Source organism: Channa argus, chromosome 20 (assembly GCF_033026475.1).
Source record: "Channa argus isolate prfri chromosome 20, Channa argus male v1.0, whole genome shotgun sequence".
Classification (NCBI taxonomy): Eukaryota; Metazoa; Chordata; class Actinopteri; order Anabantiformes; family Channidae; genus Channa; species Channa argus.
The window spans coordinates 6,203,774-6,218,269 of record NC_090216.1 but is presented as its reverse complement, the minus strand read 5'-3'; the positions used below and the strand labels follow the sequence as shown (position 1 = coordinate 6,218,269).

Below are 14,496 nucleotides of genomic sequence, written 5' to 3'. Positions count from 1 at the left end.
AAGTGACAGGAGGGATGAAAAATCTCCTACCTGTTCAAAGAGAGTCATGGCAAACTTCTGGTGTGGTATACAGTGTTTTGCTGTGCAGATATCCTCTCTACTCTCAGCGCTGATGTGGAAGTGGATACGCATCAGAAGATTTTCCTGAGAAACACATAAAGCAAAAAACGAATTAATTAAAGCATGAATGCTGTGTGCTAAGTTGGCTTTTGTGTTTGTTTTTACTGAATACATGTACAGTTTGTGTGTGTCTGTGTTTGTGTGTGTGTGTGAGTGTAGGTTGGAATCGTTCCCCTTTGTTGGTGCTGTTGTTAATCTGACCATGGGAGCAGCATCTATATTTCATAAGAAGCAGACGGATTCCCTGACTGAACACATTTACTACCAATCGATCAGACAGCGCCTCTCGGGCAAACACATAAAACACAGACTCACGCACATATATCGTGGAGGTCTTCAAGGCAAAAAGAAAGAGGCCGAGTATGAAACTGAAAGTGGAAGTGAGAAAGCAACAGCTGAAGATACATGAATGCGAAAGTCTAAAGACATTACAATGATAAAATCTGTGAGTCATGACACTTTTATGTATTAATATTGCCACCTTGACTAAATTATCTGTTGAATATAATTAACCCGAAGCTGTTTTTTAGAAAGTACTAAGAATAACAGTATAGAGATATTGCCTGTAGGCACCAGTACAGAAGGGCTTAGCTGCATCTCAATTTACTCAATAAATTTATTCATGACTTTTAGAGTCATGTTGTCATGTTTCGAACCAGTTGTATAAGTGTTAAGATATTTGAAGAAAAATATTTTTACAGTCTTTTTTACAGATATATATTTCATAACTCATCTTAAAGTAGAGAGGTGCTGTTGACGCCTAATTTAATATAGACTCTAGCAGCACTAGCAGCAGTGCAGAGATTTTCACTTTTTAAAGGTTTTTGAGTGAGGCTCACCCTTCTAACCAATCACAAAAGACCAAGCAAGGGTATCACAGACCAACGTGAAATGGTAACTTATACTAAAATGGAAAAAAATGACAACTTTACAACATTTGTACAACATTTGCAACACTTTGTAAGATACTAATAATAGCATTTTGGCCTTACAAAAAACAAAAAATGAAATAAAAGCTCATTAAAACTACACGTTCTCTAAGCTGATCAGGCTCTCAGAAATGTTTCCGGCAACCCCTCACCTTTCCTGTGTGTGTGTGTGTGTGTGTGTGTGTGTGTGTGTGTGTGTGTGTGTGTGTGTGCAGCCATGTAGTGTTGCAGACTCACAAAGCACTCTGCAGCGTCGTCCATGATGCCCAGCTGAAAGCGTTGTTCGTCTTGAAAAGTCTTGGCCAGAGCACTCCGCAGTGCATCTGATGGCAGCACACGCTCACTGCTGTACTGAAACTGAGCAAAGATACTCTGCAAAGACATACACACACACACACATACACACCCTTATACTGTGTTTATGTCAATTTATCACACGACAGAAACAAAAACCTTTAAACACAGTTGCCCTGTAAATTGTACCGTGTTTTATCAACTGACCCATGAAACAGAATCAGTAGAACTAGTTTTCAACTTGTCACGACCAAGTGCTGCACAACAAAACCCAGACTGGACTAAAACAAACTTCTCACAGTGCAGCTGGCCTCAATATCAGTCCATATCAATAATAAATGGCATTTGTAGTGCACTTTTCCTCTGACAAAAACAGCTCTCTGAGTGCTTTATAGCAGCGAAATACAAATCCAATCAAACTGTTGGAGGGGCCGTAGAGACAAAGCTAGGCCACTGAAGTGTGTTTTGAGGGCAGTCTTCACAACCCAAAGAGGAGGATGTGTCAGTTCGAAAAGGAAAGAGTTGTTTACAATAATGAAGGTCCAGACAACTGTTAGACCATTGTTCCACATGCATATCCAGCCAATGTTCAGTGTTTTCTCTTTTGCCCTAGTTAGGCAGTTTTCATTTCCTTTGAGTTTGAGTTTGCCTCTTTTTTGTTAGATTTTTAATATTAACTGTTGTGTTTAGTGGAGTTTTGCCATCTTTCCATGCAATGTTTGAGGTAGTACAAGTACTTTAAATATTTTCGCTCAAAAGACTGAATCAACTTGCAACTCCTCATTTCAAGTGTCACATCCTGTCAGATCATGTCTCTTAAACGAAGTAGAACTTTTACTACTTTTAAGAAGAGGTAGAACTACTTCACAGAAGGTTTTGACTGTATGATTAAAGATATGTATAGAAAAAAGCAGAACATAGTTTTACATCTTTGCTTTCCATTTTATTGTCTGGCACCCCTTCAGATTTATCTTGTGATTGCCTGGAAAAGTATCTCTCCAAAACTGTGATGCCTTATTCAAGGTTACTGACCTTTTCAAATTCAAATGAAGAATTTCACTGTACTACAATGGAAAAATTAGGTGTGTGCATTTTTGTATGACATGAACAAACAGTAATGACTTTATTCACATTGCTTTTTTCAAGACTTTAGGGGGGATTTTGTGCCTTCGATTGATATGATGTACAGAGACAGGAACAAATGAGAATCTGTAACAAGGTCCACCAGGCCAGGACCCAAACCATGGATGTTGAAGTTACAGGTTAAACATATTAACCCTTTGACTACCAAATGCCCACATTGATGTTACATTTCGATATTTCCTGTATAGTTATTTATATCCTGTATAGGTGCATTGTGGTATTCTAGCTGAAATACCTGGTTGGCTCTAAATGCACTTTGTAATCAGTGTCCAGGCAATTTGACCTACTCAAATGAAGTTCTGCACATTTCATCTTTGTACCAAGCAAATACTAAAACCAGGACTTGAATTATTTGTATTCCAATCTGGAACCAGCTGCACTTATATAAACACTTATATTAAAATGACACATTTGGTGGATTGTGAAGCTTTAGTGGAGGTATGCACTCTGAATCTAGTTTGTAGTTTTTCTTATGTTATTATGTCGTAAATAGTGACAATAGTTACAGAAACAGTAATAGTGTCAGTAGTTTTAGGAGTAGTGGTACTAGTATAACCAGAAAACACTGTGGGTTGATAATTATCACATCAAGATTAATCTGAGCCTCAATACTGTATAGTGATTTATGATCCCACACAACAACTTAAATTAGTGTTTTATTCAACCTGAGGCAGCGAGGGCAACTTTTACTGAAGCTGGGCTGCAGAGAGCCACAGACATCTAAACAGGGAGAGATAATAGCATAGATGACTCTCCGCAGATTGCCAACGGATAAAAATGACCCAATTCTTTGCTGGTAAGAATTCTCAGCTGGAAAAAGCAATACCAAGCAACTATTTTTGACCAATGCTTAATAGCCTTAAACAGAACACAAGTCCGTTTGAGGCACTAGAACAGTGGTTTCTGCGGGCTGAGAGTGATTGAGAGGTTTTCTGTCCCAGCGGTAATTCAATCACTGATTAGATGACCGGACTGAAACCCAGCAGGTGCTTGGTGTCCAGAGGACTGAGAAACTCTATATTAGGTGACAGAAATATATTCTGACAGTCACAGTTCACAGTACACATGAATTATCTTTTTGTATTCATTTTGCTTCTATTTATTTTACTTTTGCATCCAAAACTAATCAAGTATGTACCTTCAGCAGTGATGCATATACATCTTGGATTGAGCAAAAATATATGAAAGATGTTTTGTAGAATTATTTTCTCAGATATTTATTAATGATGTTTCATCTAATGAGATGCAGAGAACATTTGAATTCATGACATGAGTTTTTCAGAAAGTTGCAAAAATTTGATTTGTGAATACATTATCGCAAAGCTATTTCAGGGATATTCCACCCTCATATTGTCTGTTTATAGCTACTGGACTGTACTTAAATGTAAAGTGATTATAGCTGATACATTTTGTACATTTTGTGAAGCAGTTCACTGAACAAACAATGAAGCAAACATTATGTTTTATTTAGTAAAAATATAAACATGTGTTACACTGCGAGAAACATTTTCCAAGCTGCTGAATTGTGAGGGTTTGTTGGTTATCTGTATCTTGTGTGGCAATAGACTCAATGTCTTTGAGTAGTAGGACTAAACAAAGACATCTAAAGAAAGTGCTTTGGGCTCTGGAAAATTGTGACTGAAAATTTGCATTCATGCTTTTACAACATTGTGTGGGAAAATGAGTTAATTGTTTAAAATTAGAAATACGGTGAAAATTCTCATTACTTGGAGATTTAAATAAGTGACAAAATGAATTAGTCCATAGTAGTATTATGAATAGAAATATACATTCATGATTGTGAGTTTCTGATAATAAGGTGGCCTGTAGCTCAGTAGGTAGGGCAGGGTGGGCAAGACAAGATGTCCCTTGGGTGTATAAGTTGCTTTGGATAAAAGCATCTGCCAAGTGACTAAATGGAATTATATATCTGAATACAAACATAAACCTCGACAGAGTCTGAGTCTGTGGTGAGGTTCTCAACGCAGCATAAGGAACTGCTGTGGTTCAATCTTTGAAACTCTTTCCCCCGCCAATATGCCAAATCCACCACTCTCTACCAGAGGAATTTAACAACTTCTACGCATGGTGTGTAGAATAAACACTATCCATCCACAGATGCTCCCGCTATCACTCAGTGACCGGCATCAGTTCGCCCAAAGCGGCCAGGACTGGATAGCATCCCTGGACGTGTTTTAAGGGACTGTGGAGAACAACTGAAAGGTGTTAAACACATCTTTAACGCATCAATCACGCAGGCAATTGTGCTCACTTGGCCAAAAAGCACAACCATTATTCCGGTCTCAAAGAAGTCAAGCCCAGCCTGCCTAAATAACTTTTGCTCTGTGCACCCTGTCCCAGACAGTCAGGGTGGGCAGCCAGACATCAAGACCAATCTCAGTGAGCACATGCTCACCCCAGGGGTGTGTCCTGAGCCCACTGGTGTTAAGCCTGCTCACACATGACTGTACAAATAAATCCAGCACTAACCACATTGTCAAATTCACGGACGACACAACACTGGTTGGTCCCATTACTGACAAAGATGAGTCTGGATCAATGTGGATGAAACCCAAGAAACGGTGATGGATTTCAAGACGTCTTGGAAAGATCACCACACACATCTCACCATAAACTGTGCTGCTGTGGAGAGGGTCAGCAGTGTTCCCTCGTACACCTTACCTCATCACATTTTACAGGGGCACCATCGAAAACATCCTGACAGATATCTTGTTGGTGCTCCTCTCCTGTACCTGAAGGAGATCTATCAGCAGCGCTGCATATACAGAGCAACCTCCATCACAAAGGACCCTCACTACCCATCTCATGGCCTGTTCTCCTGTCGTCTGGCAAGAGGTACAGGAGTATCAGCTGCAGATCCAGCAAGGATGCTGAACAAGCCGTGAGACTGATAAATGGAATGCCCCCCCCCTTTTAATCACACATCCACCCACGTACAGTGCTGTCAGACTCACTATGGACTGTACCCCCCACACACAGGCACTCACCTTAACCCCTTTCCATGAGAAGACTGCTGCTCGACGAGTGTTATTGTTACATTTTGAAATCACTTTTCATTTTAAACTACTGTGTGTTGCGTTTATTTTATTCTCCTTTTAGTCTGTCCTTTTTAATCTCCTTTAAATGCTATTTTAATTTTGTGCACTGTCAGAATCTGGTGAGAAACAACATTTAATTTCAGCCAGTGTATTTTATAAATACACATACATCAACAATGTACACAATAGAATCCTGAAGAATGACAAAAGGTGATCTAACAAAAAAAAAAATGGGTCGGGGTGTTGAAGTAAGCATTAATTATTCCTTAAATGACAAAAAGCTGATACTTTCCAGCTCCATTGTGACTGAAATATGTGGAAGTCAGGTGACATCACTGATGGGAATTTACAGCTCAGTCACTTTTGGTAATGGTGGGTTTACTGAACACTGTGGCATTGTGAAGTCACTGCTTTGGAGTAAGGCATCCATATCCATAAAGTATCCAGCACTGTCATTACAGTTATATATAAAATATGTGCTCCAGCAAATACATTTTGCAGGTTTGATTAGTTGTCTGCCACTTGCCAGATGACAACAGGGTCAGGGTCCAGCCCCCCAATGACCCTAACAGGATGAGCAGCATGGAACAGAAATGAGGGATGGGTAAATACTTCAAACTTCAATTAAAAATGTATTCTCTTAGCATGTAGTGAGTAGTCTTAATATGTCAGTAGTTCCCAAATGCAACTACACTTCTCTGTGTGCATAGAGATCCCAACCACTGGTACCAGTAGTGAGACATTTACTCCTTGATTGCAGATTATCTTAGAACAAAGAGAGGAAGTGAAAACAAAATTTTAGAAATGTTTGCAAATGTATGTAAAAGCAAAAACTGAAAAATTTAATTTTGGCACAACCATAACTCTTCTAAGAGCTGATTGGCAAAGTGAGCAATGCAGGGGAGAGGGACAAACAGACAACAGATATGACAAGAACCCGATAGTTACTCTGACTGAGCTCCAGAGATCCTATGTGGAGTTGGGACCAAGTTCTAGTAAGACAACCACCACTGCAGCCCTCCACCCATCTGAGCGTTATGGCTAGATGGAAGCCTCTCCTCAATGCAAAACACATGGAAGGCCGCTTGGAGCTTGCAAAAAAGCACCTGAAGGACTCACACTGTGAGGAACAAGATTTTCTGGTCTGATGAAACCAAGATTAAACTTTTTGGCCTCAAGTCTAAACTTTTGGTCTGAATAAAAACAGGCACTGCTTATCCCTACAGTGAAGCATGGTGGTGGCAGCATCATGCTGTAGGGGTGTTTTTCTTTTGCAGCAGCAGAGACTAGGAAACTGGCCAGGGTTAAGGAAACACTGAAGTAGACTAGAGTACAGAGATATCCTCTATGTTACCCTGTTTCACAGAACTCAAACTAAGCAAAAGTTTTACCTTCTAACATGACAACAATCCAAAACACACAACCAAGACAACACGGGAGCAGCTTAGAAAACCTCTATGAATGTTCTGGAGTGGCCCAGCCAGAGCCCTGACTTGAACCCTATAAAACATCTCTGGAGAGACCTGAAAATAGCTGTCCATCGACGGTCCCCATCAAACCCAACTGAGTTTGAGTGGATTTACAAATAAGAATGGAGAAACATTCCCCCAATCTAAATGTGCAAAGCTTGTTGTGTCATACCCAAATATACTCTAGGCTGTAATTGCTGCCAAAGGTGCTTTAACAAAGTAAAGGGTCTGAATACTTGTGTAGATGGAACATTTAAGTATTTATTTTTAATACATTTACAGATGTTTTTAAAGTTCTGTTTTCACTTAGTCCATATGGGGTCCTGAGTGTAAATTAATGAGAAAAACATTTATTAAAACTGGAATTGGTGTATCATCTGCAACATAACGGAACTGAAAAGAGGAGGTCTAAATAGTTTCTGAATGCACTGTATGTCAGAGAACTCAGCACAATTTAAACCTAAATCTTTGTCAAATTTAGAAAGTGTTTGCCTGATGTAGTCACATAGTTTCCCATTATTATTTTTACAATTCACAAGTCAAGAAAATGACAGTGGAAATGTTTTAAAATAATAAGTTTCAGTCTGTGAGTGTGGCTGAGTATGCACAGGCTGAGGGCTGGCAATGGGAAAGGTAATGCAGTCGTGCTGACAGACTGTGTGTCTGTGTGTTTGTGTGTGTGAGGGAGGAAGAGAGGTAAAAGGAAATAGAGAAAGAGAGAAGAGGAAAAGAGGAATGTGTGAGCAGTAGGGTGTGTGTCTGTGTGTGTGGGTGTGTGTTATGGTGGCTGTGCTGACTGCAGCAATGCACCAAGGAGAATGGAGGGGGAATATACCCTACAGAGAAAGGGAGGGAGAAGAGGAGAGAGGGGTGATGAGGCGAAAGGGAGGTGTGCATGTGTGTGTGTATGCTGTATGTGTGTGCAGTTGTCTAAGGACAGGAGCAATCTACCCAAACTTCCATGTTCATTCATCTTTCTCCATCCTTCTGTCCCTGTTTTCTCTTCAATTTTTCTTCTTCCTCTCTTGTCCTGTTCCTTACACTGTGTGAGTTCAGGTATCTGTACTGTGTGTGTGTGTGTGTCTGTGTGTTTCACTGTTGAGAGAGATAAAGCGTTGATTTTTTGAGGGATAGCCACAGGCAGGCTCTGAACTTAAGTTTATTACAACAGCAGGCGTCTTTATCTGCTGCAGAAATTCATGCACAATCCCTCCACAATAAAAGAACCTATAATCATTATTTATCTCTTTGTTTCTTTTAAAACGGATGTCTGAAAATTTAACACACCGTTAAAGTTCATTTGGTGTGTGTCTCGACTGGTTATTCAAAGACTTTATCTTTGTTGCAGTGGGGACCACGGCTACAAACAGACTGTAAGAACAATGTTACATCTGCTCATTTCTAACAAAGGAGATACAGTGGCAGTATGGTTAATGAAAACTGACAGGAAGATGCGAACACTTAACACAGTGGCAATACCTTTGATTCGTATGCCCACAGCTGACTCACACACATCCCGCCCACAAGCCTCTACTCAGCGTCTGAGCGTGTCTGTGTATCTATGTGTGTAGCATCCCAGTATGGTAGGGAAAGATTTGTGAGCATCACAAGGTGCATGTCTGTAGCAGGCTAATGTGTGTAGCGCTTTAAGTAAGACTTGTGTGGATGCGTAGGAGTGCTTGCGTGTGTGTGTGTGCGTGTGTAGCATCCCAGCGTGGGCTCTGCTAGCTCAGCGCTTTCAGTCAGCCAATTAATTACAGAGAAGTGCTGGAGACAGAACAGCGTGTAGAACACACACATCGACACTGCTACACACACACATGCACAACACACTCCAGCACATAACACACAACACTTCATTCAGACACATATTTGTCATCATTGATGCAACAATTGGGTAGAACAGAGCTGCATAAGGCTTGTTCATTATGAGGGTTTCATGATGTTAGTGTTTTTTTTTACCTTTAAAGCACAGAAAATACACGAGTCCTCCATGCACTTGTGAGTGGTCAGCTGTCGGAAGCTTCTGCGAAAGATGTCAAGATGCCACAAAACCTAAGAGACAAAATGCACACATTTGACACATGGAGAGCAAAGAATATATAAGGCAACATCATTCAATTGGTTTGTTTTTTAAATATAATACCTATTAAAATATTATTAGTCACACTGATTCTTCTCTTTTGTCACAAATCTTATCGGAACTAGTTCCCTGCCTTGATCCTTTTCTTACTTGCCCTTTGTTCATCCTCTTGCTTCTTGCTAGTTTGCGACTTGCTTGTTTCACATGCCTCAGATCTTGCATGAGCAGAAAGTGGGTGTGTTGTACAAATAGCACACAGGTTTGTTAGTGCACTTTAACTGATCCAAAAGTCACTGTACACAGTAAAATTGTGCTCTGTATCACATGTAGATCTGGAATGACTTAAGAATGGGCCAGAAGTGTCACAACAAATTGGTGATTCCAGTTGCAAAATTGCAGTGTTTTAATATTTCATGTTATAAAAATAGTGAAACATTTACTTGCATTGAATTAAATTATATTCTTGAACAGAAGTAAGAGATAAACACCGCAATCACTGGATTTGAAACACCTCTCAATATGCAGTTGGTGAGATGAGATTGATTGCAGGTTGCCATAGTGACACAACATGCTTTCTGGCAAGTTTTTATGGTGCACAGCAGTCAGAAATAGCAAATGACAGGGCAGATCTGAAAAGGAAAAGTTATTTTTGATTGTGTGCTGTAATTTTATAACTGCTAATCTACATACATTACCTGAAACGTTTGAATGCAATATCAAATAGATACAACAACTCATCTTCTGTGCTTGTAAAAGCAGCATGATTTTCTCAAACTGGTTTGTCCATTGTTCTCAAACTACCTGTCCATTTAGGTTCTGTATGTACATGTTGGAAATGATAAAGCTAATAATTTCCATTCAGGGGTTGAAAGCTCAACTGGCAGTTCACTGAAGTGATCCCTTTTTCACCTTGTGCACCATGGTTCAGGTATTGTCATGGCAACCATAGGCAAATGTATTTGTTGTGTAAATCCTTCTTGTCTTAATTTATTTACTTGCAGATAAATTATGCTGCAAAACTGGTGCATGTATTCTAGTAAACTATAATTAAAACCATAATTTCATATTTTGGCTAACTTTAGATGCACACATTAAGAGGAAAACATGACTCTCACTTAAATTAAATTGATAAAAAAAACTCAACCATTTTTCTTACACAAAAATTAAATCATATGACTTCCTGTAATGTGAGTAGGTTGCAGAGAATCAACACTCCACTCTGCAGCTCTATGTGGCTTTCAGCCATTTTCAGCTAATTGTTTTTCCCATCATTTCCCACTGAGTGTGCCTTCTACAGTACTTTTTTAAATACTGTATATTCAGTTACAAAAAAGACTCAAAGGCAGAGATGTATAGAGACGGAAAGACAGTTACTGTAACAGGCACAGAAACCAAAAGAACCCATGAAAACGAGTAGAGAAGGTAGATCTCTTTGTTTTCCTGTCTCTCTCGCTCTCTCTAGTCCATAATTATAGGAAATAGCTATTAGTACATTCATTCAGTATGCTCAAAGATAATATTGACACAACACTGTCCCTCAGGCTTTGACTGAGAGCGGCTTATGCACAGGAGCACACACAATTACAGTATGAACATACATACATACGAAACTAATATGGTAACCTCAGCAACACAGGTCTGCACAGTGTATGTGTGTTAGGAGCGAGTGATAGGGGAAGAAAAAGGGGGTGGACGATTACAGACTGCATGTTGACACCAGGGTATGCTTTCAACCCCCCCCGCCAGGTTTATTTGGTCGTGATGAATCGGCTCCCCTGCAAAGCACTGCAGCAGCCACAAGGAGGGCACACTCTCTCTATGCCCATCTCTTTATCAGTATTTATCTCCATCTATCGCTCTTTCTCTGGCTGTCACTATTTGTACCATTTATGGCTGTCTACATCCCTTTTACTTTTTCTTATTTTCTCTAATTTTCTCAATGGCTTGAAAACAAATCGTCAGACCGCTGGAGCATCTTGAAGAAAGTAAACTATCATGAAAGTGAGGTAATATATTAAGGATTCTTGTAAATTGACCAAGCACACCCATGTTTTTGAGAGACAGGCAAATTTAACCAGCATCCCATAAAAGGTTGGTGATCATGAGGGTGAATTTAAGCATATGTCCATTATCTTCTTACCTTTGCAATAGCCATTAAATGTTTTTACAGTAAGTATATTGTACTTTCTTCCTTTTTTTTCCTTTTCTTTTACATTTTTTTAAGTCACTGCTAATGAAAACAGAGGCATAACTAGCCAAACCCTAGCTGACTTTAATTGTTAACAAGTCACTGGAAACACATTGGTCCTCAAGCAAGGGCATTTGTATTCCTGTCTTAAACTTTTCCAGCTTTCCTCTGTGACTGTTGTTCATTCAAGTGCTCCAAATCAGCTTCAGACTGATGAACCACCAACCTGTGAGGGGGTTTCTGTTCATTAGATCTTTACCATGATCAATACCCTTAAAATTGCCATATACGGCTACATGTCCTGGTTTGCCTGTGGGAAGTATCTCCAGCAAGAGTGAAAAGTAGCTGTTCTATCTGTGTTGGGTTTGGAATTGCAAAATAGCAACGTTACCAACGTTAACTAATGTTATCTTCTGTCTTTGGTTTATCAGGTCACCAGCCTTGTCAGCATACATGCCTATGTGACCCCCCCTGCACTTCCTTGCCAGGATCCCTTGCCAATAAAACTCCTAGCATTAATACACAGCAGGGGGTTGCGTTATGACCCCAGGGCAATGAGAAAAGAGAGAGAGTATTATCTTACTTTACTCACTGTAACAGAAATTAGTTGCTCTGATAAACCCACAGCAATAAAATCACAATAATATACAATATAGAAAATTGCTGCGTCTTCTCTTTCTGTGTAGAAAGACAGCTTGTCTGTTAACGACAGGTACAGCAGGTATGGTCCACTTGTGCATTCCAAGAATTCTGTTAAATTAGATGGTTCTTGCATGAGACCCACTTGTTGTCGTTCCAGTAAACACAATTGTGTTCTTTAGCTACTCAACAACTCTGTTGCTGTATTTTTGCACATTTCTTGCTTTTACTGGTGTAATCACTGTTGAATGATATCGTGACAATATATTGAAGGACAAATCAGCTTTAAATGTTCTTTAAACCAACTAGGATAAGACCTGGTTCTACTACAACAAACTACAACAGAAACTGTTAGAGGCAATATCAAAACAAGCTAAACTAACCTTTAAGGAGCGACAATAGCTTCATCGATAAGAACCAATAATGGGCTCATGGTTAAAAGCAAAACACAGCTTTACCAGAACAAAAAACATATGTCATTAAAGTCAGGACACAGAATCAGTACCATCAGTAAAATAACAATATCTGAATTTGTTCAAATTAGCCACCATAAGCTCAAACCAGATTAAGTAAAGCTGTACCACATCGATTCAACTTGTTTTGCAGCTAAAAGGCTGCTTTTATCATCATCACAGGACAAGAAAAGGTGCTACTAACAACATTGATGATGCCTTAACAGTGGGGCACCAAGCACCAAGCCAGGACCTTGAAGCTGAAGGACCTAAATGCAATTCAGCCAGAATATTTGTTATTCACTGCTGTGTTCCTACAGTGACATGTCAAAATATCTACTAAACTTACAGGCATTGTTGCTGTCCCCTCCATACCTCACAGGTTTCTCCAGGATTTCCAACTTTCATCATTAGCTAACACCTGTTGCCCTAACCTCTCAGTATACACATATTTCCCTTTCACTTTAATAGTTGGCATTTCAGAGCAGGAAATGTATGGGTATAACTGGTAAAAAGTATAAAAACGTGCTCATTGGGATGGCGCTGTTGCACAGCCTATTCTGCTTAATAAAAGTGTAAAACTCCTTTATCCTGTAATATAGGAGTTTGCCAACGTGTTTTTGGAAGGATTATGCTTATCAGAGCTTTTGTATGAGGCGAACAATTTTTTTGCAACATTAGTTAAAAGCCACAAAATGACCACAAAGAGTTGGAAAGTGTACAAAAAAGACACATGGCAACCACAAAGACAAAAAAAAAAAAGAAACTTTAAAATGCTTTGGGGTGTGGAGTTTTACTCCATACTACTGTATAGCAATATATGCTGTCAATATCTACTCATCACAAATCCACTAACAGAACATATCATTCATAATATTCTTTAACTCATCTGTATTCTTGTTGCAAACCCTTTTCTCATTTGGTCAAATATTTTAAAGCATTAAGCGGTAAAACAGAAGGTATAATCAGTGAAAACTGAACCAAACAACAGATCATAATGAGGTATCCTTCCTGATTTTCATGCTCAGTTTCCATTTTAAAGTTTCTCTTCCGTACACAGCATCACCAAGACACAGCACAGATGCACACAGATACAGCTATCTGGATACTGAACCCGCGTTTTTCGGCTTCATCAAAGCCAGTGTGCTCAATAACTTCTTAAGCTGTTTTATTTTTACCCAAGTCTACACAGTGACAAGTAACTGAGCAAACACTTTACCTCACAGCCACCCAGCAGCTCCACTGTACCAGCAGGGGGTTGACTGTTACCAGGACATTTAGGGGCAAGGAAGCAGGAGTATTGCACATACGCTTAATGCACTAGTAGTAGCACATAAAACACTAACAGGGCCTGGCTCTGCAGAGCTAAAACGATCACTTGAGAAGTTAGATAATCATTAGAACGCTAAATATCCACCGGCTTCCTCGGCTCAAAGATTAGTATGTGCTGTTTCTTTTTCTTGTAGGATGGTAAATTTAATATCATTGGGTTTTGGGAAACAAGCATATGGAAGACATCACCCTGAGCTATGGGGATAATGCTATGGCCATATTTTATTATTTGCCATTTTGTAATTATTTTATGAACCTTATTATTTTCTTAATTTATGATCCAAGTCAACACAATTTTAGGTCCTTTTTAGCTGCAGTTAATTGAGTGAGCATGTCCTTAACCTGAACCTTTCACCCTTTACTGTTTTCCACACACCAAAATAACAAATATGTACACATGCACATACACACAGTGTGCACAGCTGTCCCCTCAGTTTATCCTCACTTGCCTGTGTCCTGTTAAACATCCTTTCTCCGCTGTGCATGCATGTGTGTGTACATGTATGTGTGTGTCCTTGAAGTGGCCCACTTCTCTCCCCGTTGAAGCTGCTTTGCTCGCCTTTGTCGAGGCGTTTTCTTCATATCACAAACTTCATATCCTACTCTCTCAATTCATCTCTCCATTCCTTCCCTCTTTCTCTCAATTTGTGTCCTTCTCTTCCTCTCATCACAATCACTCTCTTACCTTATTTGACTCTTTGATTCCACTCTTTCTCCCAGCAGTGTCCCCTCCAGTCTTCTCCTCAGTTTTTTCATACTGTATACTCCTCATACCTCTTTCTTCTCTT

The 14,496-nt window shown here is 39.5% G+C and overlaps 1 protein-coding gene across 6 annotated transcripts in view; it reads right to left on the bottom strand.

Annotated features, from left to right (window-relative positions):
• usp54b (ubiquitin specific peptidase 54b) overlaps positions 1-14,496 on the bottom strand; it is a 49,750-nt gene that overhangs the window by 22,039 nt on the left and 13,215 nt on the right. For 4 of the 6 annotated variants that reach the window (XR_010911841.1, XM_067488075.1, XM_067488073.1 and 1 more), the window contains exons 3-5: positions 8,977-9,069; positions 1,287-1,421; positions 31-144 (exon numbers count right to left, since the gene is read on the bottom strand). Coding sequence is in view for 5 of the 6 variants with exons in the window: in XM_067488075.1 (XP_067344176.1) it covers positions 31-144; positions 1,287-1,421; positions 8,977-9,069 (342 nt within the window). In the remaining variant the exon portion in view is untranslated. Of the gene's footprint in view, positions 1-30; positions 145-1,286; positions 1,422-8,976; positions 9,070-14,393; position 14,496 lie in introns of those variants that run through there. The other 2 variants (XM_067488077.1, XM_067488078.1) reach the window with 2 other exon arrangements.